Genomic DNA, 27,962 nt, shown 5'->3' on the forward strand with positions numbered 1-27,962 from the left:
CCATCCTTATTTCTCCAGCACTCACATCCAGTCAGTGCGAACACTTGACGTAGGCCGTTCCGACATGTGGGCCCCGCTGCTCTGGAAGGACGTATATGGAAATCTCAGTGATGTCGCTGCATTCCAGCAGCAGCTCTGGTCGCAGGGAAAGAGGCACGTTGCCTCGCAGGAATGCGGCGGGACGGTCGTTAGTCAGCCGCCAAACCGCAAGGATTCCCGACCACAGGGCCGGCGGAGGGGAGCGTCCTGAGGAGTCTGTGCAGAAAATCGGCTTTTTTGTTTGTTTGTTTTTGAACTTGAATTTCATGCATGCGATACGCATGCATGAAATTGGACTTACTCAGGAGTCCAATGTGTACTTTAGGGTTCTTAGTCATGCTTGCATCCGATCTGTTCCCTCGCTAGTTTTTCCTAGGGCGTTTTCACACCAGGAGAGCCCTTAGTTCGCTTTCTAACACGGTAAAATACGGAAACAATCGTGGATCTCCAGCGTGCTGCATTCGTTGTGCTCATGTTTGTTTGTTTTTTCCACACAAACACAAGCGTTTGCAGGTCATTTGGAGCATCAGAAGCTTTTGATGCAACGCCGATTTTATGAGGAGATGTTTACCATTTTTTCACATCACAACCATTAGGGGAAATAATGTTTTGGTTAGCATAGTAGAAAGTTTAGTAGCACGTCGTCGGACCGTCAGGCGAACATGAGTCGCTGATCAACGCGGAGCAATGAGGAGGCGCTTCTTGCCGAACGGCTTCGAAAATTGCAATGTGAAAAGGAACCGCACCAAACCAAAAAGATACATTGTATTTTGGTCCGGACCAAAGAAAGCGAACTAAGGACTTTCCTGGTGTGAAAACGCACGACAATAGCCTTCAGGAATAATAGAATAGATTTCTATGAATGCGCAATGTCACATTTTTTAAACTGAACAAATGAACAGAGCAAAGATCTGACCCTCAGCGAACAGATACGGTGGCTTTTCAGACAAGCTTTAGAGCAAAAACAAAGGTGAATGATTGAATAAAACTTATCAAATCGAGTGAGCGACCGCTAAGTGTTTATTTTGTGTCAGTGTTTGAAAAGCAAGTCATCAGTCACGCAACGGTTACACATTAACCCAGCTATTCATTAGAAGGGGCCATTGTCTTTGCTGCTTGTGTCAATGTTGTCTCACCAGCGAGAGAAACTGGGACAGACGACGTTCTGCAGACGAAACAGCCTGAATGACGATCAGCAGTCATGTGACTTTCATTTTTTTTTTTTAGATTCTTTCCGTTGGGCTGTGGGTAAGATTACACCCATTATTAATCTTGATGCCAGAGAAAATTATATCTTATTTGGAGAAACACGGGCAACAACTTTTTCTTTCCCTTCGCTGGGACCAGTTGTGAGTGCATGACTGGAAACCTGCACTGCTGACTAACACGGATCCCAGTGTTTGTTGTCAACACGTTGTTCCCTTTGTTGCCATGGTTTGAGGCGAGCGACTTGCTAGTGCTGCGGTGACTCTTTAAAACGGGAAGGAACACGTACTTGCCTGGTGAAAGACATGACGCACTGCTCTGTTTCATTCAAGATACAGACACGTCCGATCAGCCGATGTTAAGCTTGTCTTTTTTTTGTTTTTTTAAATGGAACCACCTCTATTTTGTTTGATTTTCACCATCACCTGCTAGGCCACTTGTTGGGCCAACAACTTGGAATTCTGCTCCAAACTGAAGGTCGGCAGGAAGTCAAACACAAGTCTGAGTCATCCATTGGGAATACATTGTTCCTAACGTCTTTAGCCATGTTGCACAATTAGTCCCACATCACCGCTTCCTGTTCTGGGGTACTCTGTTATTTTTATCCATTGTGACATCAGTCCTCTGTTTCTGGTGCCTTTAAAACTCATCTGGGTGATGTTGACTGTTCCCACATTCTGAATCCTATACTGTACCTTACGTATACTTCGGCAGTTGACCTCAAACACAACAAACTGACCGTGAGACTGACAGATGTTTATTTCTGAAGTGTTGGACATACCTCCAATGCCATTCCTTCCCGTTGCTTTTTGTGAACTACACATCTTTACAAAGTTGCCCTTCGCCCAGTTTTTCCCCCAGACTGATGGAAGAACAACGTGTCCCTACAGATGCTGCATTTGTACAAACAGTGGAGCGCAATGCCCAGCGAGCGTCCATTTTGCAAAAAACAAACCGAAAAAAATATTGGTAGGACGAAAGCCTTAACAGCTTGAAAAACACACAAACAAAACGCTCTTGTTGACACCACAGGACTACAAAGTGGTTGTTTTATTTCTTTCAGGCTCCTCGATTCTTCTTCTTTACGATCTGCCTCCAACGAAAAAAAAAACTCCTGAGCCCCTGTGCCAGAGCTCATCCTTTCATGACCTCCTCTTTATATGAATATTTTGGTGCGTTGCTGGAACTTCAACTCAAATCTTTCCTCATTTGCATTTCTCCTGCGCATTGTGATGTAAATCCTTATCCCGCTGTGGGCTAAAACAGATGCGGGTGCTTAGAATACGACAAGCTGCCTGGTCAAAAAAAAAAAAAAAAAAAAAAAAAAACTGTGCTCACTTGAAAGGTGAGTTAAAATGCCGTCACCATGACTACACAGTTCATGGCGATGCTGAGCAATTACATAGTCGGCGGTGGCTTGGCGAGGACATCACTGGCCAGTCATGTGTCCTTGTCCGGGTGTTTTTCTTCGAGCAAAATTTCCCAATGGCAAACAAAAACAGCCTGCTGTCACCAGGGAAATTCCAGAAACCTGAGATGTCGTCATGTAGTCAGCCACCTGTTTGAGTGAAACCGGGGCAAGAATGGAAAGGAAGTCAATTGTGAGAGGAACCTGAAATTACATCCAGTATGTAATAAACATGCTATAAGAATAGAAGAGACTTTAGAGACTTTGACATCTTGACTGAGAGTTTAATCTTTGTAAAGAGTGCTGAGCACCGCAGGCTTTTTCACAGACCAGCGGGAGAAGCAACATTTCTGACACGGAGGCACTTCAATATTTCTGTTCTAGACGAAGGGTCAGTCCGACCCGGGCCGCGCTGACCGCCCGGAGCCGTCTGCCAGAGTGTCAGAGTGCAGAACCTCGCAGGAAGGTTTTTCTGACGCGAGCTCTGATGCTTCCATGTGAATACAGCAGCAATGCATCATTGCACCATTCATCAAGGAGCACAAGGAGCCGAGACGGGGCAAGTTGGGTGAATCGAAAATGGAGAGGAGTGAATAAAGGACCAGATGGGCTCTCAAAAAAACTGTTGCTGTCAGGAACATTAAAAGGAGGAGGGAGGGAAGGAGAGAGTCGGGTCTGGGGGGTGGCGGAGTGGGGGGGGGTAATCAGCCAGACAGTAGGAAAGGGAAGCGCCTTTTCCATCGCAGAGTGTAAAAAGGAGGAAGTCGGGGAGCGGGGAGAGGAGAGGAGAGGCGACGCTGGGCGGTGAAGGAGGTGGGGCGAGTGTGGGAGAGGCAGGAGGGTGTGTGCTCACATCCAGCACTCCCCCCTCTCACCCTGCGCTGCCACACATCCCTTCAGACAGAGAGGAGAAAAGTTGTGGGCAAAGTCTGAGTCAGATCCAGCGGCTACCACACACACACACAGAGAGAGAGAGAGAGAGAGAGAGAGAGAGAGAGAGAGACAGGCGAGCACACACACACACACACACACACAGACACACACAGACACACACTCCACCTACCAGTGACAGGTTTCACAGCACTCTCGCTCTCTCTTAAACACACACACACACGCGGACACGCGCCAAAACCAGCCGTCACTCCTGGCAGAGGGACGACAGGAGAAGTGACACTCACTCACTCACTCACTCACTCACTCACTCACTCAGACACACACACACACACACACACACACACACACACACACTTTCACTCCCAGTGTCTCAGCCAGACGTCAGGACACTCTTCGTCCAGGATGTGGACTCTTCTCTTGGGGGTCACCCTCGGATTACTGGCCTCGTCCAGGTCGGAGCAACTTCAAGGTGAGGGGACTTCACCTTTACCCACCTCTTCTTCTTCTTCTTCTTTTTCTTCTTCTTCTTCTTCTTCTTCTTCTCCTTTTTCTCCTTCTTCTCCTTCTTCTTCTTCTGTGATCGACTGACCAAACGGCTGTTTGTTAGCGAGACTTCACGACCAGATCAGTCTTGTCCTTATTTGCCCTCCCTGAGGATTGCTGAGATCTTTGTGTGTGCGTGCGTGTGTGTGTGTGTGTGTGTGTGTGTGTTTGTGTGTGGGTGTGTGTGTGTAGGTGTAGGTGTAGGTGTGTGTGCGTATGCGAGATTCGGGATGAGCATAGTGACAGCGTGCATGAGGAGGTGGTGAGTGGATGCCGGTACGAGTGCGTGAAGCAGCGGCAGCAGCAGCAGCAGCAGCAGCCAGACAGGCTGTAGTCTGACTGTGAGTGTGAGACTCCTGACAGACACAAAGGAGATCACTCCACTCTGTCTGCATCTCACACGCTGCACGCTGGGCTGTGAGCCGGCGTGCAGCTTCCGTCCAGGTAGAAGCAGGATCAGGGTTTTTTTTTTTTCCTGTGCCTCCCCAGCTGTGGTTCGACTGCCACGCTTGGCGCCTTTATTCTCTAACACAAAGGGTGTTCGGCATGTCGCTCGTGCCCCCCTCACCACCCACCACCACCCCAACACTCCCCCACAGCTCTTCCACGGCTCCCTCTTTTCTTTTGTCTCTCGCACGCGGTTCCTGCGCGCGCTTTTGATTGGATCGCTCGCCCAGAGCCGTGTGTGTCTGTGTGTGTCTGTGTAGGTGAAGTTGGTTGCAGACTCAAACAGGTCTATGGTTCGTCTTGTAACCCCCCGGCTCCCCACACACACACACACACACACACACACACACATACAAGAGCGGAGTGGGCAGCGAGGCTGTCCACAAAAGACTCCCTCTGGCACGCCGCCAAGGCGAACAATCCTCATCCAGCCGTGTGATTCGTCCAGCTTCTTTCTTTTTTTTTCTTCCTTTCTTTCCTTTATGTCTTTGTTTAAGGTGATTTCAAGACCGGCCGGACAGCTTGTGTGCCCAGGGACGAGGAAGTGGACTGAGTTGTCCTCCCTTGAAAGGCGTTGGATTTCGGTGTGAAGGCGGCGGTCAGGGTTCACGCCAGTTCACGCCGGGATCCTCAAAACTGTGTTTTCGCCCACGAGCGGGTGGTTGCCAGCAGAACTTGAGGACTTGTGACCGTGACGGATGGTGACGGGGTTTGAACAACGCCCCCTCAGTGTCCACTAAATGCATGAATGGCCAGACATCGTTCTAAAAATACTTGTCCGATAACAGAAATCTGGAAGCGTTTTTTCCTTATATTTCCTTTTTAAAGAAGAACCTCCCTCCTCCCAACCTCCTTTAATATTTCAAATCCTTTCATGCACTTTAATGGATCAATTAGTTACGGAGGCTAATGAGATTTTCCAAACGTAATCATTTTGTCGGCGTATATTCACTTTCAGCCGCCAGTGTGAAGGAATTAGCTACACCCAAAACCGCCTGTGAAGAACTTCGAGCTGTTCGCTCAGCGGTGTCTACTTATTGAATTTCCGATGGAGATGACAGATTGTCCACTTATGGCGACGGCTAACTATTCCGCGAGTCGCTTCCTCTTTGCACAAGGTTTTGCAATCCGAGCGGTCGGGTCGCCCTGGACATTCTTGCCTCCTCCTGCGTGCACCTGTGCAGCGTTTCCAGGTGACGGCTGGTCAGGGGCCCTGCAGGCTGACCGTGCTGCTGCACGCCCACCTTCTTCTGTGATCTGAGAATCTGGATGTGTTGGATTTCCCCTCCTGTACTAAGAAATCCAACTCGCAAAAAAAAAAAATGAATTCTTGTCAAGATCTGATGTATGCACACCAAGTCCTAGATTCCAGTCTCAAGTTAGTCTGTAACTTGGTACCAAATCATCTATGCTTTTTGCTCAGGAACCCAGACAGTCTCTCTCTCTCTCTCTCTCTGTCTCTCTATCTATCCATCTTTCTATCTATATATCTCTTTGTCCACCAGCAAATGGCACAAAAAGAGATCTGTGATGTGCAAACATCGTGTTGCACGTGGCAAGCTTAACGGCCGGCCAGCTTAACGGCGTAAACGCATTTTTAGCAATCATTTCATTTTGTTGCAATAATTCAATGAAGACACTGCAATGCGTGTGTGGACCAAAAAGAAAAAGGGCCCTCATTGTTCCATGGTTTTGCAAAGAAAAGTCCGGACCTTGTCTTTTGAGCCCAACTTAGCTTTAGCCGGAGGCTGCGATGTGGTCATAGCTGCCTGTTGTGAGGCCTATTCAAAGAGGAAACGTGTGAAGTTATCGACACAATCCACTGAATTACTTATGTAAGTTCAAAGTAAGTAGATTTGTTGATAAGAACAATCATTTTTTTTTGAAATTTTCAAAGTTTGGCCTCATCTTCGCCGCCGTCATTCGCCATGTAACCTTTCAACATTGATGTCTGAAGAGCCCTTCAGTCTCAACTCTCAGTCCCATTTGGATGGAGAGCATTTATCAGAAAGGCGAAGAAAAGAGGAGGGTTGCCTACTTCTATTTTTTCCTTGAAAGGAAGCAGCGCCGCCTTGAAGGATGTGTGTAATCAGTAGAGGTCGGTGCAGCTGCACAAAAGGTGTGAAAAGAGATGACACAACCAAAGAGAGGCGGAAAAAACACGGTGTCCTTGTCGTGACTTTCAGCTCATGCTGTGTGTGTTGCCGAGTGTGTGCGCGCGTGTGTGTCTGTGTGTGTGTGTGTGTGTGTGTGTGAGGAGTGGTGCGACAACATATTCGCACCAGATCTCATGTTTCGCCTGCCACACTGGCCTGGTGGACGTGTGACTGGCCGAGGAAGAGGAGGTCTGCTGACGGAGCAGCTTCCCTTTGACGTGTGATAAATGCAGGACACTGGGGCATTGTGGGAGTTAATGACAAGAATCTCTTGCTTCAAGCCTGGTGATAAGCCGCGGCTAAAAGGCTGTCACGGTAGCAGAGGGGACATGTGTACAGGCACTTCTCTGTTCAAGCATGGGACGCCTGCACACATGACATGTTGAGAAAACAGGGGCAAAAAAAAAAAAAAAATCATCTCACCAAGTGATAAACCAGAGGCAACGTCTGCGAAATCCTTTGGATTCGTCTCACCAAAGAGCCCGGAGAGAAAACGACTGGCAATCACTGGCAAGACTTGGCTTTGGAAGGTGACTTGGGTGACTTCCAGTCCAATGCACCAATCGCATTTGTTCCTGTGTGACATTATCAACCGCACGTGTGCTGCAATGTTTTCATGGATCTCTTGTCAAAGGCTGCGTTTTCCATGACCCCTAGAATTGTACAAAACCTAAATATCGCAACAAAAAGCTGGTCATGGAAACAGCTAAACTTGGAAAAACCTCTCAAATATGGCTAAAAGGTTTTGACGCTCTAATGAGGTGGGTTTTCAGATGTATTGATACAGAGGTATATCGCAAAAGTGTGACTTTTATTTTGCAAAAAAACTGTCATTGAAAAACGTTGTAATGGAAAACATTGAACTAATGCTGCCCAATAAAGGAAAGTCTGAACTGATTTTTAGTCTTTTTTGTTCTTCTTTGTTCTTAAAAAGGCCATTTGGTTGTGAAGAAGCTGCATCAGCTGTAGCACCTGTGCTAATCTCATTAGCGTTAGCTACAGTAGCTTCTTCTGTGGTTTTTTCGCTCTTGGCCCTAGTGCCTCCCACAACCTGAACACAAGTTTCATGCTGTGTCATGAGTTCATCCAGGTTGAGACTTAAGATGCGGCTTGTGTGTGTGTGTGTGTGTGTGTGTGTGTGTGTGTGTGTGTTTTCAGCATGTTTGCGCACCTGCATGCGGGGGGGTAATTTGTACCTTATTGCTGGCGCAGTAGACACAAAGGCAGGGCAGTGAGGGGAAAGCGAGACAAAAGGGGAGAGGGAGAGAAGGAGGGAGGAGAAGATGGAGAGGGAGCCGAGTGCGAGGCTTGTCAAGCGCTCCTGGAGCAGCTGGAGGTTTTGGCGAGTTCGCCGCGTCCGCGCTCCTTTTTTCTCCCGGCTTGTGCACGGCCAGCCTTCCCCGTCTCCTTGGTTTCTAGTCTATTAGTTGACAATGGAGCCTTTTTGGAGAGCTGATGCCTTGGCAGGGCGCGCTTCTCCTGGGCTGAATTAAAAAAAGAAAAAAAAAAGAAAGAAAGAAAGAGAAAAAAGCACCTAGCCGCGTTCTCTCTGCATACTAACGACGGCACATCAGATTCACGGCAGAGCTCTTTGATCTCTCAGGGAGCCTTCGCAAGGACAGGGCCCCTCACGCTCACACACACTGGGCCATGTGGCTCCATAAGTGGGGGCTTTGACAAGTGTGTGTGTGTGTTTGGTGTGTGTTCTCGTATCAATGCATTGCGAGGACAGGAAGATTTTTTTGTGTTTTTCTAAGGACATCTACCTGAAATGACGCTATGTTGCGAATTGAAGTTGGGCGAAATTCAGGGTTGGAAATCTGATGCTGGCAGTTATTGCAAGGGTGGGTGGGCTTTGGAAGAAGATGGAAAATAAAAGGAAGTCAGTGTGTAGGTTCTAACAAAGACGACGAGACAGGCGTGTTTATGTTTGCAAGAGTAATGAAGACAGGCGGCTGAGGAACAAAAAAACAACTGCCTTGCAAAACAAGTGAGTGGCTGTAACTCTTCTGGCCCAACCGCAGCATGGGGCCAAACTTCCTGCAGCGTTGATCGTACCGGCCAATGGAAAAATTGGGGACTGAGGGGTAGAGTGCGAGGTGAAGGGGAGCTGCGCTGCCACAATGCACACGTTGTGCTGCAGATGCTATCTGTTGTGTTTGTGCCAAATTAGAGGATCTCTTGGGGAAAGAGAATGGAAATCTATCCACATCTTAGCTACTAAAGTTAATTAAAGTTACTAAAGTTTGACCTGTTATCACTTCCTGGATTTGATTTGGAAATAGTAGCTGCTGCACAATGTAATGTTGTGTGTTATGTGCAACAAAGAAATGTGAAATCTGAAGATGAAAAGAAATTGAAATTATATTGAGAAAGCTGGTTTTTTTTTTGTTTTTTTTTTTAAGTTTTGGTTAAAAAATTTGTGTAGAAATGCCACAATCACATTTGATTTTTTTTAAACCTTGCTCGCTCACAAGGCCTGAGTGTCAGAGTCAAGTCAAGTGTGAAGCCTTGTTGCCACATCTGATACCATGTGTGCCTCTTTCCTGTTTATCTCCCGTGTTTGCTGCAGACTTAAAATTCGACATCTTTCACAACCTGCACCTCGGTCGCCGTGGCAACACCACCAAACAAGCAGCAACAGCGCAGCCGCTCTTCCTCGGTCGTCACTTTTGACTTTTGCTCTCCCACTCGCGATTTCGTTCTTTGGTGTCGTGTAATAAAAGTTAAATCCTTTCATAACACCGCTCAATATTTCAAGATAAGCTTTCAATTTTTGCTCTCAGTGGGAGAGGGAACCGTCCAATCGTCTCTGTGTGTAGACAAAGCCGTGGGTAAATATTCAGAGTGAGCGCTGTGTGTCTCTGATTATAACTAAGATCCTTTCCTGGCATCCCTGTTGGCTTTTCATTGGCCTCCATTCTTCATTCTCGGGCTAATATTAGGGAAACCCCCAGACACACACACACACACACACACACACAGCCTTACACTCAAGATTGAAAATGTATTACGGCCTTCAAAATGCCATTCTAAAAGAACACACAAACACGTGTTGGCTATATATCCGCTCTCTGGTGTTTTATCTTTTTAATAGGATAAAATCTTCTGCCTGAGCTTTTCTTCAGCTGGGCAAACTTGAGCACACGTGATGTTGTGAGAATGACAAATAAGATAAAGTGTACTCTAGCCACCACGTTTACCCTGGATGAACTTTGGCTGATCAAAAGAAATTGATGACTCTCACAAAAATTCTTGCAGTCATGAGATTGACAGCTGCTTCCCTTTTCTGGCATGCTAATCGTAGTAAATGTTTGCAAATACCATTGAAAGGATTTTGTTTCCTCTATAATAATGTGAAAACCGGTGGGAGTCAGCCAATTTGAACGTGGACAGGTTAGAAACCGAGAAATAATACACACACACACATCACAGCTGTGTTTCTTCATGAGGTTTCCCAGACATCCCTCCATTCTAAAGAATAATAGAATTCCAATACACTTGCATGTGCAACACAGTGGGCTGCACAGTGCTGTGTAGACTCGCCTGGGGGCTGAGTGCTATAAGGGTGCATGTCTCATGATTCGTCTGTGTTTCCATCCCAGATGGAAAAAAACAGTCATCTCATGACTCAGGCCAACAGTGACGCAGGACACAACGCACATGCATCATATTTTTCTTTATGTCGCTGTGGAAGTGAACCTCCAAATGAAGGCGGTGCCTGCTGAGAACAAGCACTAAGCAGCATTTCCTGTATGGATCGGGTTCGACTTCTGCCCTTCGTTTCAGTTTTATTATTTAAATAACATATTACATTGTTATACAGCGATTAATTTACGTTCTTAACATCAACGTCCGATAACAGTGTCCATGCGTTGACCTACAGGCCAGTTTCACCTGTTCAGAACTGTCACTGAGATTCTAAAGGCTCTGAACCTGGACCTTTTTTTTTAAAAATGATCGTCTTTGTCTACAGTGAATTCCCGCAGCTGCAGCTATGCCGGCGTGTTTCTGGCGGAGGGAATAGGGCGTCACACCCTGACCTTTGACCTGGCTCAGAAGGTGTGTGAGCAGCTGCAGTGCACCTTGGCAAGTCCGGAGCAGATCGAGAAAGCCTTCGTCCAAAAAATGGAAACATGCAGGTAAAGCAACACACACAACACACAGTAGTTTGTCTTCTAGCCTCACACTTAGTTTTTGTTACTTGATTTGTAAGCGCAGCTAGTATTTGTTTACTGATTCCATATTCATACTTTATGAATAATGGATTGAGGTTGGCGTTGGCTGATCTTAATCCATCATTTTTAAAGTATGAATACACAATCAGCAAACAAATAATACCCGCACATACAAATTGATCAACAAAACCATTTAGAATTGTGAAATGTGGGTGCTTACCTGTCTATATCTTATTTAACATGATCATGATTGGAAAACTGGTTTCACCCGTCCACCACCACCACCACCACCACCACCGCCATCGCAGCCATCAACGCGTTTTCCTCTTTGCATGCTTCACAGAGGAAAAGGCATGTAATTCAACATAAAAAAAAATAAATAAGTAGACAACACATTTCTCCACAGTACTCATGTGATGTCATTCAGCTGCCTGGGGGCGTGGCTCTTCAGTCTGTACAGCTGTACATTGTTGCCGTTGTTGCCTCCTTGTCAGTGTGCAGGTTGCGAGTTGGTAAAATTCTCTGGCATTATGTCCCACACCAAAGTGTTTGAGATAACTTCACACAAGCAGCTCTCCATATCTTCAGCGAGGCTCGCCAGTGGCAACATGCCCTCGCTGGTCTGGCGCACATTGACTCTGTGAACACGGCACCTGGCTCAGAGGACATAGTGGACGTTTTGCTGAAGGCTTGACCTTCTTCACTATTTGCTCTGGACTCTCACGTGACCCCATAACAACGTGGAGAAATGCTGTGATTGTTTTTCTTCTGGTGATTGTGTTTTTTATACTGAAAATCACCAACACCTCAGTGGATGAGAAAATGTCATCATTATCTACAGTACTGAGGAAACTTTTTTTTTTAAGTCACAGAAAGGATGTGTGTCCTCTTGGCCCTTCTTGTGATATTTTACTTGTTGAATCAGCATCTTTTCTATTCAGCAATCAGGATATTTCAGGGTTGGCATAGAACTGTAAATCTCCCCTGTCATCTACGATGAGCTAGAAAAGGAGAAGTCTTTACGGACTTCCCCATCACGGCTCTCTGTGGTTGAAACAGTTTCCAAGGAAGCGGCGTGCTGTTGTCAACACATCTGCATTTTCTAATCTCTTGTGGGCCTGTTTTGTCACGACTTCAGAAAGATTTCATTCCGTATCATCAGATAAATCCAAACATGTTCCGAAATGTATTGAAATATGTAACGCAGATGTACCACCACTCAGGTACGGCTGGACCAGCAATGTGACCACTGCCATCCTGCGACACACGCAACATGAGAACTGTGCACAGAACGGCACTGGCATCATCATTAACCCCTATGTGAATGCTGAGGATTCCTTCGATGCCCTTTGCTATGATGATACAGGTGAACACATTCTCAGTATATATGAAAAAAAAACTTGCATTGTCTATTGTGAAACTTGTAAATTATAAATAATATGGCTCATCTTTTTTTTTGTGTTACTGATATTTTGTAGTTGGACCAGAGAAGAACTGCGACAAGCTATTGCTCTCGAGTGAAACGGGTGAGTAGGCTGCTGTCAGACAGAGCAAACTACAGTCGTCACTGCGTGTGCATTTTAAACACAAGACGCAAAAGGTCAAAAAACATGGCAATGACAGCATGTTTGTATGGAAAGTTATAAAAAAAAGGGAAAAAAATAATCTTTTTACCACATGCTGGAATATTTGGAGATGAAGAAATTGAGGTTCCTGTTTCAAACCTAAGAGCTTTCTGTACGATCCCTAGAGCAACTCTGAGCAATAAATACCACATTATACCTGTGAGACAACACACTCTGTCTTGACACCGCCTGAGCTCAGCCGGTCGACACCCTGATCCTCTCAGCTCCCACGATACTTGAGGGAGGACATATAGAACCCGTGTCTGTGAGAACAAGAGGGTGGACGGCTGAGGTTCCTGTTGGCTGCTGCCTCAGGTGCTGGCGACAGATTAGTTTCTCAGCCGTTTCCTGCAGGTGACGGCAGCCTGCCTTTGTCAAAAAGGCCAACGTACATCAGCGGCGGTAGCGCGTTACACTGGCCTCAATTCAGCCGAGTATTTCCCTACAGATAAATATAGGCATAGCTGATAATTTGAGAAAAATGTAAAACGATCTCGGGTGCGCGTTGACAAGAAATGGCAGCGCATGTGATTTACTCAAATGAGCAACCTTTAAACCACAAGATGACAAACAGAACATTCTCCATTGCTTGTCCTGATTACTGTGCAAATTAGAAATAATTTAATATTAAAATATCCCGTATTATGTGTATTTTTAATAATGGCTGGATTCCATTATCCGGGAGATCTTTGTTTTTATTGCTTTTATTCTGTGATTGGTAATTTATTGCCTATGTTTTTGTTTGTTTTTGATCTTGTCTTATCTTGTTTGTTTTATGAGTGAGGTAGGACATTGTAATAGTCACTACGTAGCTGAAGACTGTTTTAAAGGCCTCCAGAAATAAAATTGGATTGACTCTATAGGCCTCAAGAGAAATGCCCTCGGTAAACGTGATGCTTCGCTGTGTGTTTTTGGGTTGATACTGAAAACTGTGAATGAAATATGACTTGTGAAAGAGAGGTGCAGTATTCCTGCCGAGTTCACCAGTGCTTTACACTAGTAAAGTACTGGTGCTGGACTGAGTTACTCCTCGTCAGTCATTTAATGGCTTTTCATGCAATATGCATAAGTTTTGCACCCTGAGGGCTAGAAGCAGATGTGCTGTGTGAGTCTTTGACTCTGCTCCTAAATGATTGCTCTCCCATCAGATGACTCCTTTCTTCCGACTTCCAATCCATCTCCGGGAGCACAGGACAACACACCGGATGGAGAGGAGGTGGCGACGGTGGACAGCAGCATCACTCCTGCGGAGGAGGGCACCGTGCCGCCCGCGGCCTCCACTGTGAGTCACAGCGTGTTTGACGAGAACTTGAACGTCAGCAGGGGGTTCACCCCCAAAGACTTGGACCCGCCCACCGGTTCGGGGATGCTCCCGTACCCGTCGAAAGAGGAGGGCTTGATGTCACCGACGGCCTCTGGTACAGAGCCGGAGGGAACGCACCCCGTGCCAGGCAGCGGGGAGGAGCACGAAACCACGGAGCCCGAGAAGGACGAGGACAGAACGCAAGGTGGGACAAAGACAATCACAGATCTGTAGAGGCTGCTGTCAGTCAAAGAGCACGTCTGTGTGTGTGTGTGTGTGTGTGTGTGTGTGATAGTGTCAAGCATGTCAGTCGTGTCAACTTCTTCCCTTGAGACTCTTTTGCAAGTAACATCCTGGCCCTCCTCAAACGCCGGGGTTATTGTTGAGTTCATCTGCACACTAACAGCACCGGCGCAGATTAAAATTAGAGTTGACGCTCCAAAAGTTGGATGCAACAGGTTTCCTGCGCCGGCTGAGGAAACTCTGAGAACAGATGACGCCCCCTTGTGTTGGCTTGAGCCATGGGTGCATTTATTACAGCAAATGGTCCACATGTCTGATGCCTTACATACTGGTTCTCACTGCAGACAGCAAACACAAGGATATAATTCAGAATTTTTGACATTTGACACATTAAGGAAAGGGGGAGGAGTTCAGTATCAGAGTGAGTGTTTCATTATTTTGATTTTTTTAAATCTTTTTTTTCTGTCATGCAGCGCCACCTGAACAGCACCCTAACGGCAGGGGACGAGTCCTGGGTCCCACAAACTCTGAGGCTGATCCACAGGCAGCTACAGCTTCTTCAGGTCAGGACCATGTTGCCTTGCATTTTGTGCAATTTGCACTAAACTCCAGAGTCATTGTGCTTATCCTGTCAATACTGCCAAGTCATGGCTACTTATGTCTCCCTGCAGACTGGCTGGTGATCATCGGAGTGATTGTGGCCATTGCTGCTATACTTATTGTGTGTGCAGTTGTCGCCAAAAGAAAGAGGTATGGCTGCATTGATTCTTTTATTCATTTATTTTTATTGGTCAACCTGAACACTGATAGATTTGCCATGAAAACCCTAAACCTTCTCCCCCTTTCAACCCCTTATTACGCTATTATGAATCAATATTAGTGCCTCATTTGCACACAATTTGAATTTCCTTTTATGTTTGATGCAGCTGGTGCGGTAAAAAGCAGACCTTGATCATCACGTCCAAAGACGGCGGCGGCGAGGGCAACGGGGCGACGGTGTTGGCGTCCAGCTCCCAGGCTACCGAGCGGGAGCAGGAGATGGTGACGCTCATGAACAAGGAGAAGATCCAGGAGAACGGCAACACGGAGGAGTTCACCGTCATCACGCTAGAGGAGTCACCCGACAAAGACCAGCTGGCCTGAGGGCGGTGGGGGGTGGCGAAGAGCCGGGCGGGAAGGAGAAGCTGAGGGCGGGACGAGTTTGAGGAGAGGGTCTGGTGATTGGACGGGTGGGGGCAGGGGGCGGGGCTCCAAACAGCACAAGTTAAAACTGCTTTGGTAGCCAGCACTGTATGGACACTGGGTAAAGGTGTGTGTGTGTATGTGTGTGTGTGTGTGCGTGCGTGCGTGTGTGTGTGTGTGCGTGTGTGTGTGTGTGTGCGTGTGTGTGATGTCAAAGATTGTCTTACTGAGGCCTCTGGGCGGGTCGAGCTCCTTTAAACCATGTATGCCAGCTTACTGAAGACAATGGCAAAAGGCACCGCGCGCCCCTGTGTCATGGGGAGGGCTTCTGCTTGTGAGGACAATGTCCCCACATATGGTGAGATGATGGGCTTATAACTGTGGGGTCTTGAAGGCAAAATGGAAAATGGTGAATAAACAGTGAGACGTGGGTCATTTTATTTAAAAATACAGACAGAAAAACAGCATAAACTTAACAACCCTCGCTAAGTGCGGCGTGTTTCGTATGTTTGGTCTGTATGCTTGTCGTACGGGCCCTTGTGTACATTTCAGGTAGTGAACTGGAGTTTGATTTTTATTTTTTCCCCCCTTATATGCTAAAGAACTGTCAACATCACTCCCTTAATTTATGCAGCTTCGATTCCCTTCTTTGGGGGTCTGTATGTAAAGTGTATGTTATGGAAAGGACTTAGCAATAGCTACCAGTGCTTTTAGTTGTTTGGTAGAGAGGGCTTTGCAGCCCTTCTTTAATGGCAGCAGTGTGTGATTTTTTTTTTTTTTTTTTTTGGGGGGGGGGGGGTTGGGTATATTTAAGTAGAATAGGAGTTCAAAGGTCAATAATTGTGGATATAGCAATAGTTTATGAAAAAAAAGCCTGTTTTCACAGGAGCCACTATGAGGACTCCAGTCATTCCAATCATTGTCTGAAGCCAAATAAGAGTCACAGTACCAGTACTTCCTGCTACCAGTTAAAGGTCCCTGTCTATACGCTGTGACTCCCGTCGATTTGTCAGGCACAATTCACTGCTAAACGAGCTCTGTTTATCGCCAGAAAACAGCTCATTTAGCCCTCTGTTAACAGCCTTCCGCCAAAATGGACATCCCTGCTGTAGCACGCACTTTCTAAACAGTGGTGAGGGCAGCAGAAGGATGGACTTGTATCCCTTCTGCAGAGTTCACTCATGGGACAGATGTTTCATGCTGATGTTTCATTAGAAAACATTGGTAAAGTAAATTTTGCACAACCTGGACTGCACATGAGTGTGTTGTTTTGGTTGCCTGCCCAGTTTCTTCCCCACCTGAACAGGCCTCACAGCACAGCAGAACTTGATTTCGCTACGCTGTACGGCGCCGGCTCTCCAGTGTCTGGTTGTTTGTGATGGCATAGAGACCAAAGAAGTTGCTGATGGAAGAGATTATAAATAGAGTGAGAGAGTAGGTGAGCGAAGGAAAGTACAGGTGTGTTTAGGCAAGAGGCTGCTGGGCAGGCAACCAAAATGATCGAAGTCTCGTATCAGGCCGGCCGGGAGCGCTGTGTCAAAGTCACATGGGTGGCATTGTCAGTGTTCCAAGTCAAAGAATTGTGAAAACTATTTTGAAATCATTTCATGTTTGAGAAGGAGCCCTCCGTAGTTTTGCTTTAATTTCACCCACTGCTGCTCAGGTGGCGTAACAATATGGCTGCTGTGAAAACAGGTTCAGCGAACAAATCACGTTAACTTAAGAGATCCAAAGGAACATAAAAGATAAACCGTTCAAAAAAGGGTTTTTGGTGACTTAACCAGATGACAATACAAAATCAGGACATTATCCTGGGGAGACTTTGAGCGGCAAAGATAAAGTGTGTATGTTTGAACTGCAGCACATACACAGCGTGGGAACTGGTATTGACGCAGAAGACAAATCAACGGCAGATGAAATTTTTGTCTTAATGTGAGGCAGGAAATGTGAGTGACAGGAGCCCGCCTTTCAGCGTAAGACTACATGGCACATGTGATAATGGGGAGGGGCCTCACATGTTGTGAACACATGGCGCTGTCACAGCTCCCTCATGAGGGAAGGCTGCGACCCAATGCCTCCCATGAACGGAGCTTGTTTGCCAGGGCCTCACGCTGCAGCTACAATCACGCATGTAAAAAAGGCAAAGAAAAAAATAAATATAAAAAATAAAAAAAACTTTGAAAAAAAGAAAATGAAAAAGAAAAGTTTTTCTACTGACCCTGGTTAAGACATGTATGCATACTCGTATGTTCTTTTCTTTTTTTCCTCTGTGAAGGCTAATATCTCATGGTTTCTCGATGTAACGCTGGATTATGTACAGCGATCGCAACTGTTTTCTCTATCGCTCTGCTTTCCTGATTATCCTCATTTTGACAAGTAGCCAATGTAGTGTAGGCAGGTTTTTATGACAAATTAACAAAACGTGTCTCCGAGAGGATTTGTAAAGGTCATGGAAGAAAATAAACGTGTCTAGGAAGTGACGTGAAGGAGTTGTGTGTCCGCTCACTTGTTGCGCTGCTGTGTGCGTGCGAGGACAAAGGCAGAATGAAAGAGAGAGGGGGTTGGGGGGGGTGAATGGCTGGAAGGGGGGTTTCTATGGCACCCGGGTCACCATGAGAGAAAATGTAAAAGAAAAGGGACGAGAGGTAAAGCGAAGCACTTTGATTGCGTCCCGCCACACAGCGTTGGTATAGAAAACTCAAACTGTCGCCTCATTCGTTGAATAAATGCTGCAGCCGCCCATAAAAACGCTGCCATCATAAACTACCAGCGTGGCTTAAACTGCGGCATCCAGTCTGGATGAGAGCACAACCTTCTGTTTCGAAGGTCATGTGGAGATAATACTTATGAAATATATACACAGGAATCTTTGCATTACAAACAGATATACTAACAAGCAGAATGTTGACGATGCACGTCATAAATATTCTATTTAAGCTTCAAATTCAACGCACCCACTGGAAGGATGGCAATGAACGCGGCTGATTTAGTTTAGTCAGGAAAATGTAGGCACTTTCTCAGCTATCGAGTAAACCTATCAATCTTACATTACGATATCATTATTATCTTATTTTCATTCAAATTGTCCAGACGCCATCTTTAGACACTATTTATAAACTTGATACTTGGTACTAATTATTGTAATCATTTTAATAATTATCCCTCAGCAGCTAAACAGCATTTCTAAAGCTTTGCCTCCCTTCTTTCGAGGTCTCTATGTCAAGTGAATCTTATGGAAATGACATTGTACTCCAAAAATGAAAAGACAAAAAAACAAACAAGCGAGTATTTTAGTTATGAATCAACATTTATTAGTTATATTTGTATATGTACACCAAAGGTACAACACTTATTGATATGTAGAAACAGATTTTTATGTATACGATAGACCGAGGAAAGATTTCATGACATTTTTTTTTGTCCTTTTTTTTTTTTTTTTACCCCCCCTAGATAGTATCTCCCCCTCACATACGCTCCGCCTTCACAACAAAATTACAACAGCTTTACAAAGAGGGAAGGCCTTGAAAAGTAGGATGAGGAGAGCAGGTTTCGTAGGCAGGTGTAGCGGGACGGCCGATCATTTCTCCCGACAGACACTGACGCTTCAGTAGAAAAAGGACAAGCTGGATGGTTTTTATACTGGCTCTGGGATGAAACAGTGTCAGGTGATTTTTTTTTATTTTATTTATTATTATTACTATCGAAGTCGTTTCGATGTACCTCAGCGAGTTCCAGAGTGACTTTGTGTGCATATAGAAGAATTTTGAAAAACAAAAGAAAAGAAAAGGCAAAGTGGGGTAAGAAAGGCAGTTTACTGAGGGAGTTTCTGTGAAGCTCCAGGATGCCGGTGGAGTGAGTGAGGAGGGGGCAGCAGGCGCACACACTCTCTCTCTCTCTCTCTCACTCTCACTCTCTCTCTCTCACACACACACACACACACGCGCACGCACGAGTCAAAAGCATCCGGGTGCTCTTGTCTTTGCATCTTCAAACGCACCGAGGTAAACAGAGATGACCAACGTCAGCGTTCTCTCTCTCTCTCTCTCTCTCTCTCTCTCTCTCTCTCTCTCTCTCTGTCTCTCTGTGAGAAGACGGGATGTTTCGGATGAGTCACCTGAGGAATGTTGCTCTACATCGCCACAGATCAACTAGTCTGATTGCTAACTCCGTCCTACATACAGGGCAAATTTGACTTTATTTCCTTTCTACTCCCCGTCGCCCGCGTTCTCTTCTCCTCTCCTCTCACTGCGAGTCCCAACGATGAGTGAACCCACGTTGGCGCCCCCTTGCTTCTGGAAAACCAAACCCTTCCCGCCCTCCCTCTTCCTCTTCCTCCCTTTTTATTAAAAATCCATCATGCAATCAAGTGTTTGCTTCAGGGTCACTGTTATTTTTCTTTTATTCCCCCGCAAGATTCTGCACCATCGCCACTGAACAGAACAGTTATATATTTATCTATGTACAATGTAAAATGAATGCACACCTCTTCATGGAACAAACATTCAGAACGCTTACATCAGATTAAAAAAAAAAAAAAGATATTCATATATTGTTGTGTGACATGTAAGTAAAACAACTAGTTACCAGCTATTAGAGAATAAAAAAAACAAGCGTACACAATTTCCTCTCTATACATTTTTTTTTAAATCTATACTCTAACTTTGCTCAGCACATAGATGATATTTTTTTTTTCCCTAGAGGATTACATTAAAAATGTCACAGCAATGAAACTATGTTCCTACATATCATTTCAAGCCCCGCCCCCTCCCGGAAATAAAATAAATGAAAAAAAAAATGAACCAAAGGAAATAAAAGAGAATCCATCTGTTACCTACAATATATACACAAAGTGCAAGTAGGCACTTCAATATATCATGCTTTTTAAGATAGTGGTGCAAAAAAATAATCATCCTTTTCTTTAATCCATGCTTCTAAAAGAGTTAAAAAAAAAAAAAGAAAAAAGAAAAAAAGAAGTGGTCAAATACTCGATTCCCCATCGATGACAATGTGGTCAGCATCGCCTCCTCACCGGAGACATTTTTTTTTTTTCTCGTTTATTTCCTGAAAGTCACGAGGGGCCGAAGACCCCGAGGAGCTGTTGGCTTGTCAGTGTCGTGCTCGGCGGCAAGCTGAACACAATAATGTAGTGACCTTCACAACGTTGGAGTGTTTGTGCGCATGCAAGTGTGTGTGTGTGTGTGTGTGTGTTTGAAAGTGGAGGAGGAGTGGTTGAGGTGTGTGCGTGTGTGTGTGTGTGTGTGTGTGTGTGTGTGGGTGGGTGTGCGCAATTGTGTTTTTGTGTGTACGGTGTGCATTAGTGTGCTGTGTGATGCGTGGACACATCCTTCCTCAAGGTAAAAGAAACGTCTTCTAAGTGTCTGTGTTTCCCGGGCGACTAAAAGGCAGCGTCCTGTCACTTAGCAGCCTGTGAGGATTCTCGGAGCGACTCCAATTTGCGTTTCCCGTCTCGAGAACATCTTCAAGGCCGGAGAGCGACCGGGCACCGAACGGAAAGAAGGGGAGAGCGCTGAGAAAAAAAACAAGGAACGCTGAGAAAAGACGCCAAAATTAGCACCCGCAACAACGCAGAAATCTCCTCTCTCACTGGCGCAAGCTAACAAAGGAACGGCGGGCGGCAGGTTTCACATTCCCCGGCTGCTTCTTACTGAGAGCAGAATGTGATTTTTTTTATTTCTTCAGCATTCTGGCCTGAAGCGGTGTGTTTGCTGTTCTGCTCCGACTTTCCTAAAATGTCCTCGCTCACGAGCTGCAGCATCCAAGGGTTGTTTTTTTTTTTTTTTTGGCGGAAACAGTCTTGAGCTCTGAGGGCTAAAATATATTGTTGTTTACCTTCTCAGGTCTGGCTAAACAAGAGGCTGGCAAGCGGGGGCTCTGTATCAAAAGGCCCTTCGCGGTTCTCTGTGTGACAGCAGTGATGCTGTTGCTGCTCTTCCTCTCACTGCTCTATTCCATAATTCCGCCGCTCCGGCTTGCTGCGCACCGTGCCAACGTTCTGTCTGTCTGCTCTTGGATATTAAAAGCTCCGAGGATCACTCAAGCACTGGAATGTGTCAGAATAATACGTGTTTGTGCTCTTACACGGTTGTGCTTCCCAGCCAATATTGTGAAATGACTTGATGTCATCCTTGTGCTGCTAACAGAACCTTTTCTTAAAGCCCAAAGGAGCAAGTAAACATTTTTAGATATTTTTACCACTTTTTAAAGCCAAAGATTTTCCTTTTTTCATCCTTTACTCTTTATTTTAGGCCTTGTAATAAGTAGAGCTTTCATCAAACTGCTGATTGATAAAGTTTCTTCCTAAAATTTTGGCTTTATTTTGTTTTTGTGCTCTTTAAAAACCATTTTTTTGTGCTCAATTCAATCAGATATGTCTCTTATTTTTCTGCATTAATCTTAAATTCATTGGCTTCACTGAGCTATTTTTGGGGATAGGTATGGCAGTTCTTGCCATTTTCAGGGCAATGTATTGGTTTTCTTCATCTTTAAGCTTTTGAGGCTTGATTGAAAAAAAAAAAAAAAGAAGCAATTTCAACAGCAGAGCTGCTGCAACGTTTCTGGACATGCTTCCAGGGAAACTGAAGATTGTGTGGGAGTGTCGTGGAGGCAGTTCAAAGGCCTCTGTGAGTTGATTGATTTTCCTGCCTGTTTGGTCCCTATAATTGACTTGGTCGCACTCAAGCACACGTTCACTCGCACACAAACACAATTAATGTCTCACTCAAAAGGCGGCACAAAGGAAAAAGTCCCTTCTCTATAGGAAAGAAAGAGGGTCAGACTGGCTAATTGTGCTTCGTAATACCCGGGTGTCTGTGCTTACTGCTTTTCCTGTCTTGCATCGTCATCATTCGCCTTGCATCTGACCGCTATACTGGACCACAGGGATTGTGGGAAATACTGGCAGTTGGAGAATTAAAGTGATGTTGTTACGTAAGAAGCTGAGCTGAGGTGGTGCCACTGACATTGATGCAAAGCAAAACACTGGATTGGCCGTCACCATCGATGTGAACTAAAACACTGGCGTTGATGCGATGAATCAACCTGACTTGTATGAGCTGTGAAAGTCGATGCTCTGAGTGCATCCCATGTCGCGCAGTCACTCCGTCTCATATCTTATTAGCCAAGATGTATTGCCGTGGACAGCTTGTCAAACTTTTTCTCTTCCTTCCCTCCCTAAGCCTTGAAGTATGTTGTGCAAGTACATGCTATATAGGAGATAATTGTGCTCTAACAGGTAAAAGAATACCTCCGTTATCATTTCACGGTTAGGTGAATTAGTATTATATATCAGTCAGACAGACAGTTGCAAAATCTTTAAAAGGGACTAATAAAAAAAACATCAACTAAACTACGTACAAAAAAAACAAACAATTAGTAGTTCTGTTCATGTGACTTTTTCATTCGTTCTTTCTTATCACCAGATAGGAAAGCTTGTTGGAGGCCAGGAGCAGGGGATCTCTGTGCTGCCATTATTCATGTTTCCATGGTTCCTCCTCAACAATCGCGCACTCCGCAGCAGAGCCGTTAGTGGCTGAGGTTACCTGCAAGGAGTTAGTGGGGAGAATCTCAGCAGCTGATCCAAAGGCACAGGTCAAACTGAAGACACAGAAGATCACTTATGCTAAAGCACCCCTTTAAAAGGTTTCTACAGCACCGCAGTCAAAATGAATGGTGGCCATACACTGAACCCTCTGAGAACCAATATCTATTGTGCCTGTTCGAAAACTATCCAATACCAGTGTGAAGCTTCAGTCCGAGTGTTCAGACTCATACATCTGAGAAAGTCTACTCCAGTGTTCATTGTTCCCTGCTCCTGCCGCTGACTTGGCTTTTAAACATGGAAAAACAATAACGATTCAGAAATAAACTTTCATCTAGTTTTGCTTTTTTAGCAACAATGCTAACAACACAAGTTTGGTGCTGTTCCATTCGTCCCATATATGGACTGGGAAAGGAACTGACAGTGTATCTTGTTCATTTCGTAAAGTGAACTAGAGGTAGACTTGCCTTTTTTTTCCCGATGTTAACTTGATAGCTAACGCTAGCTGTGCTATGTTTACTATTGTGAAGTTGCTCCATTCCCCTGTTTGTTTGGTTGAAAAAAGGCACTGAATGCTTGGAAATGGCCCAAATTCAGGACACATCAGAAATTGATACGATGGACTGCTTGGAAACAGATTATCAGTCCATGCATCTCAATGCAAAATTCAACCTAGCTTAAATGAGTTGTTCAGCTCTAATATAGGACCAAAATAGCTGTAAGGGTTCAGTGTCTGCCCATAAAGTTAAACAACAAGCAGAAAATTGAATTGGCCAATTTGTCTTATGTGAGACATTAATCAAGGCAGACACATACTCAAATTTTTAGGTCAGGCATTAAAGATGCACCGAGATTTACATTTTACAACATTAAAGCCACTTCAAACACTCGTTCTGTACTTTTGGTGCTGCAGTGATGCTTTAGCCGTTAGCACAGCTCCTTAGGCATTGTATATATATATATATATATATATACATATATATATATATATATATATATATATATTTTTTTTTTTTTTTTTTTTACATGCAAATCAAAGGAGGTATTTGAGGACATCCATAGGATCACTGCTTATGGTTGTCCTCAAAGCGTAACAATTTTTGGGGGGTTGACCTAAAACAGACCACAGATATATGACACAATAAGAAACGGACAAAAAGACAGTTATGAAAATAACAAATAAATAGTAATGAACTGCAAAAGACAGAGATGTGACATAAAAAACAAAAAAAACAAGGAACAGATACAACAGGATGGATGCAATGTTACACTAGACTTGAGCTACTCTGCATGCACTCTACATCAATTTATAAAAAGTGTTAGAATTTTGAGCTCTACTTTCTACTTGCAAACATACAGAAAACAACGAGTGAGAAATTAGTCCTGGTGGAAATAGCGAGCCTTTGTGTCCCATTCATATGCAAATGCCTGGCGATTAATAAGGTGGATGTAACTTTTTCACCGCGGGCAGATTGCACATGTGACAGTTCTGCAAGCATTGCTAGGCAACAGCTTTCCTCCTTTAATTAATCAATAGACTCATTAGGAGACCTTTCCTGTCAATGTGTGCGTTTGTGTGTGTGACAGTGAGAGAGTGTGCCTCTTGTACTATTCCAGAGGCCCGGACTAATGAATCCAGTGATGAGATTCAAAGTACTTTATGCTTTGCATTTATAGGTCCCGCTTCACTGCCTCCCATTTTACAACACAGTCGTTTCATTGTGTAGGAAGACGGTGTCAAAACAGAAAGAGGTAGTTGTGTTTGTTGAGCTGCTAATTAACTGCAGCACTTTCACTTTTAAATCCTCAAGGACGCCCATTTGCCCCCTTCTGAACCTGTATACCTGCATTTCTTAACGTGTTAATGTACTAATCTGCTGTGCAGTGACAGGAGGGCTGCTAAATAATTCCTCAGGGTCACAGTGAGGATAATCGGTCCCTCCAGTCCTCCGCTGCCAATCAGTCTGTTCACGTTTGCGGTGGCAGTTTGTAACACAAAAGCTGCTACTTCCAGACACACGAGAATCGTACGTACGCATGCAGCGGTTGACCTCTTGAATCACTTATGTGGTGAAACAACAGCATCCACATGGCACTTGACAATAACAGGCAGCCATGCAGCGGTGCAGGGTGAGCATGCGGCGAAGGGAGCGGGGGTTATATAGAAGTCTCTATGTCCGTAAGCGTTAATGGTACCTTGCACTCATCTACTACGACAGAATTGTTAGCGGTAGTCGTGGCGGTTGTTTCCGCGCTTGCGGCTAAGACGCACTGGTTGGAATTGTTTTCGTGGTGGTTCTTCATGTCGTCGTAGTAGGACGGGGTCTTCGTCATCATTTCGATGTCGTCCGATTTGGCCGCGTGCATGTCCAGCTCTTCGAGCTCCGCCTTGGACATGTGGTACACGATGCCCGCACCGAAGGAGTCGCCCACCACGTTTACTGAGGTCCTGAATCGATCCCTGAGGGCGGCGGAAGAAGAGCGAGGTGCATTACACAGTAATTACAGCAAATAATTTGATTTACGTAAAACTGAGAATCTGAGTGTGTTTCCATTATTTTATTTACTTGTTTTACTATTATTTGCATGTTTAAGGTTCAGTTGAGATTTATTATTGGTTTATCCCTGATTCACAGCAAAGTTTATTTAATTTGAAATGTAGTTGTAATTTGATAAGTCTTTGTTGGAAACAAATCAAAAGTATTGATATGGGGTTTTGGAATTGTTGTCATTTAGTTACTCTAACGTTCAGACCACTGTGTTGTCATAATCTGCCAACATTGCCAAAAGCTGACACAACACAGTCATGATTATTGGCTATTTTATGAGACTAAGTTACTAATTAACTTTTCTGATCTCATTTCGCGAATGAAAATCACAACGAGCCTTTCTGTGATTCGTCTTTTTAACCGAATGTGACTCTATCTGAATGGAAACACTCCTCTTACTCGGACAAACAACGGGGCGAAAAAAGTACAAATTGTGGTCTGGGAAAACTCACAGCAGCCAGTCAACAGCAACCAGCAGACTGATATCTTGGGTCGGCAGACCCACGGCGGTCAGGATCAGAAGCATGGTCACCAGTCCGGCACTGGGGATACTGGCTGCTCCAACACTGGCCAGGGTGGCTGTCAGACTGGATGGAAACAGAGCAACACAACCGCCGGTCAGCGCTCTGCACCTGAGGGAGTTCCCCGTCTTGCCATTCATTCGTAGAAAGGCTTTATTGAACAGCTGCAGACGAACGCGTTTAATCTCGGGCGGTGCTCGTGAGAAGAGCCGCGGCTGAGGGCCACTCGGGCCTTCGCAAATGAAGTGCGGTTAAATGTGAGAGCCGCTGAGTGGAACGATATTCCGCACAGTGTCAGGTTGAAGGTCGTCCATCTGTGGCTCTATTAACGGGGGGGAGGAGAGGAGCCTTCGCTGAGCTCCACGCTCCGGGTGTGGTGTTTGCTTTTCCTGCAGCCCCTGGCACATGCCGCTGCTTCCTCCTGGTGGTTTATTAGCGCCACAGTAAATCTGCTCTCCGAGCCACCAAGGCCTCAGCGCTCGCCCATTAAATGCCTCCACGTTGCTGCCGCTATTGCAGCGTTTGTTCCTCATTTGTTCGGTAATTATGTATTCATGAAGAGCTAAGTGTGTGTTTGCCAAAGCACATCCTCTGTTTGAAGTGCCTCTAAATAGTGGCAATTAGTATTCTCAACGCTTTTCCCAAGACTTGATTGTTCCAGCCAGTTTAACTTCCCTGTGGAGTCGGTTTAGCGTATAAGAAGTCAGATTTTTCCACTGGGATTACTTAAATGTAATGGGCAGTTTACACAAAGCTGCCACTCAGCTGGTCCGGGGCGCTTCGTCATTAAGAAATTAGCAGAATTTTACTCCATCTCCCATAATACTTAAGGTAAACCATCGTACAGATGAAAAGATGTTAACAAAATGGAATTACAGTCTCCCGACCTGACGGTGACAATCTGGCCAGGGTCCAGGTGGATGCCGTTCATCTGGGCAATGAAGATGGCAGCCACAGCCTCATACAGGGCGGTTCCGTCCATGTTGATGGTGGCGCCGACCGGCAGCACGAAACGAGTGACTCTTTTGTCAATACCGAGGTTCTCCTCCAGACAGCGGAAGGTGACGGGCAGCGTGCCAGCACTGTGGGAAGAAACAGGTCAGGGTAGATGGTGGGAATGACGCAAACATCCAGAGACGTCCGTCAGCTGTGTCTGACGCTCACCTGGAGGCCGTCCCCAGGGCAGTGATCCAGGCCTGGAAGATGCCCAGGAAGAAGGTGAAGGGGTTTTTCCTGACAATAACGAAGTAGATGCTGGGCAGGAAGATGGCGCCATGGATGATGAGTCCCACGATCACAGTCACCATGTACATGCCCAGCTGCCTCCCCACCACCTCCAGGTCTTTGATGGAGATGATCTTACCACAGATGAGACAGGCGATACCGAAGGGAGAGTACCTGTTCAGAGGTAAAAGCTGCCTTTACTTCCTGTAACCTCAGCTTTTAATGGCAACCACAGAGGATTTGGCCATACAATTAGCTTCACATTGCTTCTGAAAATGCAGAATGACTCGAGAAATAACCAAGTGTTAGTTATTTCTTAAAAGACAAAACAAAAATACTTGGGTGATTGTCAAAATGAGCCAATGAGATTCTTAAGTGATACTGACCACATGATCATGATGACAATTTTCATCACAATCTCATTGAGGATGTTGAAGAATTCAAGCATGAGTCTGGCCTTCTCTCCCATCTTACCCATGCAGATGCCAAATGCAATAAAGAAACCAATCAGACCTGCGGCAGAAAATCGCAAATGCGTCAAACTTTGAATACAAGATTTGCGAGATGGGAACTTGTGAGGGGGGAAGGGAGTCAACAGTGTATTCAGAGATGAAAGCTTTAATATTTACAGCGTGAGCGAAAAACATTTGGTTTGTCCACATGTTTATTACTATGTGAAGGCATTATTGTAAATATTGCTTTCATTTTAAGCCATGCAAGCAGCACCAACTAGTGGATGGCAATGACGATTTAAGCAGCCTTTCGCGGCAGTTATACTAGATGAGCAGCCGTAGTCATGATTCACAAAAGCCTGAGTTTCAATAGGCAGAACTGCTTGGATCGTTTTTTAATTGAAGCCATTCCAAGTACAAATAAAACAGAGAAA

At 45.2% G+C, this 27,962-nt stretch overlaps 2 protein-coding genes across 5 annotated transcripts in view; one reads left to right on the forward strand and one right to left on the reverse strand.

Moving 5' to 3' along the window:
* The first annotated feature begins 3,509 nt into the window (after positions 1-3,509).
* On the forward strand, positions 3,510-17,704 carry cd44b (CD44 molecule (IN blood group) b). Of its 2 annotated transcripts, XR_012929367.1 has the most exons (9): positions 3,510-4,016; positions 10,670-10,835; positions 12,095-12,237; positions 12,350-12,397; positions 13,645-14,004; positions 14,516-14,605; positions 14,714-14,792; positions 14,969-15,487; positions 15,520-17,704. XR_012929367.1 is itself a non-coding variant. In XM_076050226.1 (8 exons), exons 1-8 carry the CDS (start codon positions 3,950-3,952, stop codon positions 15,183-15,185), a joined length of 1,170 nt encoding a protein of 389 aa, XP_075906341.1. In that variant the 5' UTR covers positions 3,510-3,949; the 3' UTR covers positions 15,186-17,704. The 2 variants fall into 2 exon arrangements, 1 of the variants encoding a protein (XP_075906341.1); XM_076050226.1 differs by having other exon boundaries at positions 14,969-17,704.
* Positions 17,705-19,605: 1,901 nt separating this feature from the next.
* Positions 19,606-27,962, reverse strand: part of LOC142904252 (excitatory amino acid transporter 2-like) — a 28,805-nt gene continuing 20,448 nt past the window's right edge. For 2 of the 3 annotated variants that reach the window (XM_076050224.1, XM_076050223.1), the window contains exons 6-11: positions 27,463-27,589; positions 27,017-27,250; positions 26,740-26,934; positions 25,784-25,918; positions 24,979-25,243; positions 19,606-22,783 (exon numbers count right to left, since the gene is read on the reverse strand). In XM_076050224.1, the coding sequence (XP_075906339.1) occupies positions 22,712-22,783; positions 24,979-25,243; positions 25,784-25,918; positions 26,740-26,934; positions 27,017-27,250; positions 27,463-27,589 (1,028 nt within the window). In that variant the 3' untranslated portion in view covers positions 19,606-22,711. The remainder of the gene's footprint in view (positions 22,784-24,978; positions 25,244-25,783; positions 25,919-26,739; positions 26,935-27,016; positions 27,251-27,462; positions 27,590-27,962) is intronic. The other variant, XM_076050225.1, reaches the window with a different exon arrangement.

This window comes from Nelusetta ayraudi, unplaced genomic scaffold (assembly GCF_046127955.1).
Source record: "Nelusetta ayraudi isolate G7.1 ecotype Tasmania unplaced genomic scaffold, CSIRO-AGI_Nayr_v1 ptg000125l, whole genome shotgun sequence".
Taxonomy (NCBI): domain Eukaryota; kingdom Metazoa; phylum Chordata; class Actinopteri; order Tetraodontiformes; family Monacanthidae; genus Nelusetta; species Nelusetta ayraudi.